The sequence below is a fragment of the Rhinopithecus bieti genome, unplaced genomic scaffold (genome assembly GCF_001698545.2).
Source record: "Rhinopithecus bieti isolate Rb0 unplaced genomic scaffold, ASM169854v2 scaffold_22, whole genome shotgun sequence".
NCBI classification, from domain to species: domain Eukaryota; kingdom Metazoa; phylum Chordata; class Mammalia; order Primates; family Cercopithecidae; genus Rhinopithecus; species Rhinopithecus bieti.
In genome coordinates this window covers 1,465,121-1,468,600 of record NW_016803136.1, presented here as the reverse complement: position 1 = coordinate 1,468,600, position 3,480 = coordinate 1,465,121, and the positions used below count along the sequence as shown (strand labels likewise).

The following is a 3,480-nucleotide window of genomic DNA, read 5'->3' as shown; positions in this document are numbered from 1 at the left end:
CAGGTGAGGGGGCGGGGCGGGGTGCACACAGGGGGCGGGGCGGAGTCAGGTGAGAGGGCAGGGCGGAGACAGGTGGCCGGGGCCGGGCGCCGGGAGGAGGGGTCAGGGCTTTGCGGTGCTCCCCTCAAAAAACATACGAAGCAGAGGGACGAGAAAGGGGAAAAGACGTCTAGGCGCGGTGGCTCACACCTGTAATCCCAGCACTTCTGAGGGGCTGAGGCGGGCGCATCATCTGAGGTCAGGAGTTTGAGACCATCCTGGCCAACATGGTGAAACCTCGTCTCTCCTAAAAACACAAAAATTAGCCTGGCCACGCCTGTAGTCCCAGGTACTCGGTAGGCTGAGGCAGGAGAATCGCTTGAGCCAGGGAGGCCGAGGTTGCAGTGAGCCGAGGTCGCACCACTGCACTCCACAGAGCGTGAGACTCCGTTCCAAACAAAACGAAACAAGAAACTTTAAAAACCTTTTGTTGCCCAGGTCCAGCCCCGCCTGCTGATTTCATCGTTTACTGCTGTGCAAAAAATACTAGCACTGCTAGCAAGCCATATGTATAGATGGGTGGATCGAGTGACCAAAGGTCCTGGGCAAGGTCCCTTTAGGACTCAGTGGCTTTCAAACTTTGACCAGCTGCACTCACCATAAGAAATTTCATCCCTGGATGGGCGCAGTGGCTCACGCCTGTAATCCCAGCACTTTGGGAGGCTGAGGTGGGCGGATCACCCGGTGTCAGGAGTTTGAGACCAGCCTGACCAATCTGGTGAAACTCCAACTCTACTAAAAATACAAAAAATTAGCCGGCATGGTGGTGGGCGCCTGTAATCCCAGCTACTTGGGAGGCTGAGGCAGGAGAATCACTTGAACCCGGGAGGAGGAGGTTGCAGTGAGCCGAGATCACACCATCACACTCTAGCCTGGGCGACACAGCGAGACTCCATCTCAAAGAAAATAATAATAAAATAAAAATAAAAATGCTGGTCCAGATCAGCTAAATGGCTTTTATAAACTCCCCTTCTTCTCCCCTACTAATGGATCTGACCCAAGTATATGATCCCAGATAGTTGAGCATCTGAGGGAGAAACTTCAAGTAACTGTTAGGCATCAATGGGAAATTAAGATATGGCAAATGTGAAATTATATTGGTGACAACAGTGGTCTCCAACCTTTTGGCACCAGGGACTGGTTTCGTGGCAATTTTTCTATTATTATATTGTAATCTATAATGAAATAATTATATGACTCACCATAATATAGAATCAGTGGGAGCCCTGAGCTTATTCTCCCACAGCTAGATGGTCCCATCTGGGGGTGATGGGAGACAGTGACAGATTATCAGGCATTAGATCCTCATAAAGAGCGTGGAACCAGGACCCTGCTGTGATCAGTTCACAATAGGATTGGCGCTCCTATGAGAATCTAAGGCTGCCACTGATCTGGCTGGCAGCAGAGTTAAGGTGGTCAGGCTCCCCCGCTGCTCATCTCTACGCTGCCGCCTGGTTCCTAACAGGCCATGGACTAGTACCAGTCCATGGCTCAGGGTTTGGGGACCCCTGGGTGAAAACACTTTACATTTTTTAATTTCATGTGATGGAGTAGAAGACACTACTGAGTTCCATTCATGCCAGACCCCGGGGTTGCTTGGTGTGAAAGGAAGAAAAGGGAAAGGACAGGAGGAAGGCCTGGCAGACCTGGCAGATGGGACTCAGAGCTTGGGGGTGACTCGGCTGCCCTGGCTGGGCTGCTGCCTCCTGATGACCCTGGGACCCAGGGAAAGATGGTCACAGAGTAGACGCTTCGAAGGAAAGGGATGGGATCCTGTAAGAGCCCTCATTTGTCTTCATTGTACAACGTGGGGAAACTGAGGCGCAAACCTGCCTGAGTGACCCAGGTGGGACCCGAACACTCTCCAGGGCCCCCGAAGGCCTGCGTGGAGTACAGGGGTTGGAAGGGGTGGATGCTCCATCCATCCACCCCCACTGCTCTCACAAAGCCCTTCTCTTCCCAGCTGTGGCCACTGCAAGCACAATGAGCCGTGCTCTCCAGACACAGGCAGCTGTGAGTCCTGCGAGCCGGGCTGGAACGGAACCCAGTGCCAACAGCCCTGCCTGCCTGGCACCTTTGGCGAGAGCTGCGGACAGCAGTGCTCTCACTGCCGACATGGGGAGGCCTGTCAGCCGGATACTGGCCACTGTCAGCGCTGTGACCCTGGCTGGCTGGGGCCCAGGTGAGCGCACCATTCTGTTCAGGGTGGGGTGCACCCCCCCAAGGACCCTCACCTCAGTGGCTCTCTCTGAGAGCACCACCCCTCTCTGACACACAGGTTCATGCAGTCCCAGGGGCCTCCCTCCTGTTGAAGAGTTGGGGAGAGCAATGAGTTCTGGGGGGACCTGGGCAGGATCCCAGCTCCCTCCCCTCTGAGGCTTCCTGCCCTCCGGCCCCCGCCCCCCCCGGGGACTTGTAGTCTGTCACCTGCTGGATTTGGCCCCAAGTTCAAGGCCCTATTTACACCTGAGCTTCACTGCTAAGGAGTGGCCAGTTGAGTCCTTGAGTCCAGGAGCCCGGAGCGGACGGGTGGGGCCCCACGGTGGGGGCCAGGCCTGCCTTGCTCTCCCCTTCCCCGAGTCTTGCCTCACCCCAGGTGTGAAGACCCCTGCCCCACTGGCACCTTTGGGGAAGACTGTGGCTCTACCTGCCCCACCTGTGTTCAGGGGGCTTGTGACGCTGTGACAGGGGAATGTGTCTGCAGTGCCGGCTACTGGGGGCCCAGGTGAGGACGGGGGTCCTGGGGGCAGGAGAGTACCAGGGGCCTAGGTCAGGCCTCTGTGCAGCGTTTCCTCAACTTGCCTGGACAGTGCCCGGAAATCTCTCTGCCTGTCTCCTGCCTGCCCCTCCCTTCACCCAGCCCTCAGCCTGCCTCTCCATGTCACTCCGCAGCTGCAATGCCTCCTGCCCAGCTGGCTTCCATGGACACAACTGCTCAGTTCCCTGTGAATGCCCAGAGGGACCCTGCCACCCTGTCTCTGGGTCCTGCCAGCCGGGTAAGGTGGAAGAAGTCTGCAGGGTGCAGTAGCCAGGGAAAGGCGGGCCCTTCACACGGGCTCCAGGGCCAGTTCCTCACCAGGGAGTCTGGGCCCACTTCAGAGACATTCTTTTTTTTTTTTTTTTTTCTTGAGATGGAGACTCACTCTATCTCCCAGGCTGGAGTGCACTGGCACGATCTCAGCTCACTGCAACCTCTGCCTCCCGGGTTCAAGCCATTCTCCCACCTCAGCCTCTTGAGTAGCTGGGATTACAGGTGCCCACCACCACGCCGGGTTAATTTTTGTATTTTTAGTAGAGACAGGGTTTCACCATGTTGGCCAGGCTGGTCTCGAACTCCTGACCTCAGGTGGTCTGCCTGCCTCTGTCACCCAAAGTGCTGGGACCACAAGCATGAGCCACCGCGCCCGGTCCAGAGACATTCTTTTTTTTTTTTTTTTTTTT

At 56.2% G+C, this 3,480-nt stretch overlaps 1 protein-coding gene across 2 annotated transcripts in view; it reads left to right on the top strand.

Annotated features, from left to right (window-relative positions):
* SCARF1 (scavenger receptor class F member 1) overlaps positions 1 to 3,480 on the top strand; it is a 13,429-nt gene that overhangs the window by 3,356 nt on the left and 6,593 nt on the right. For both annotated transcript variants that reach the window (XM_017866327.1, XM_017866376.1), the window contains exons 5-7: positions 1,886 to 2,221; positions 2,636 to 2,764; positions 2,932 to 3,035. In XM_017866327.1, coding sequence (XP_017721816.1) covers positions 1,886 to 2,221; positions 2,636 to 2,764; positions 2,932 to 3,035 — 569 coding nt within the window. The remainder of the gene's footprint in view (positions 1 to 1,885; positions 2,222 to 2,635; positions 2,765 to 2,931; positions 3,036 to 3,480) is intronic.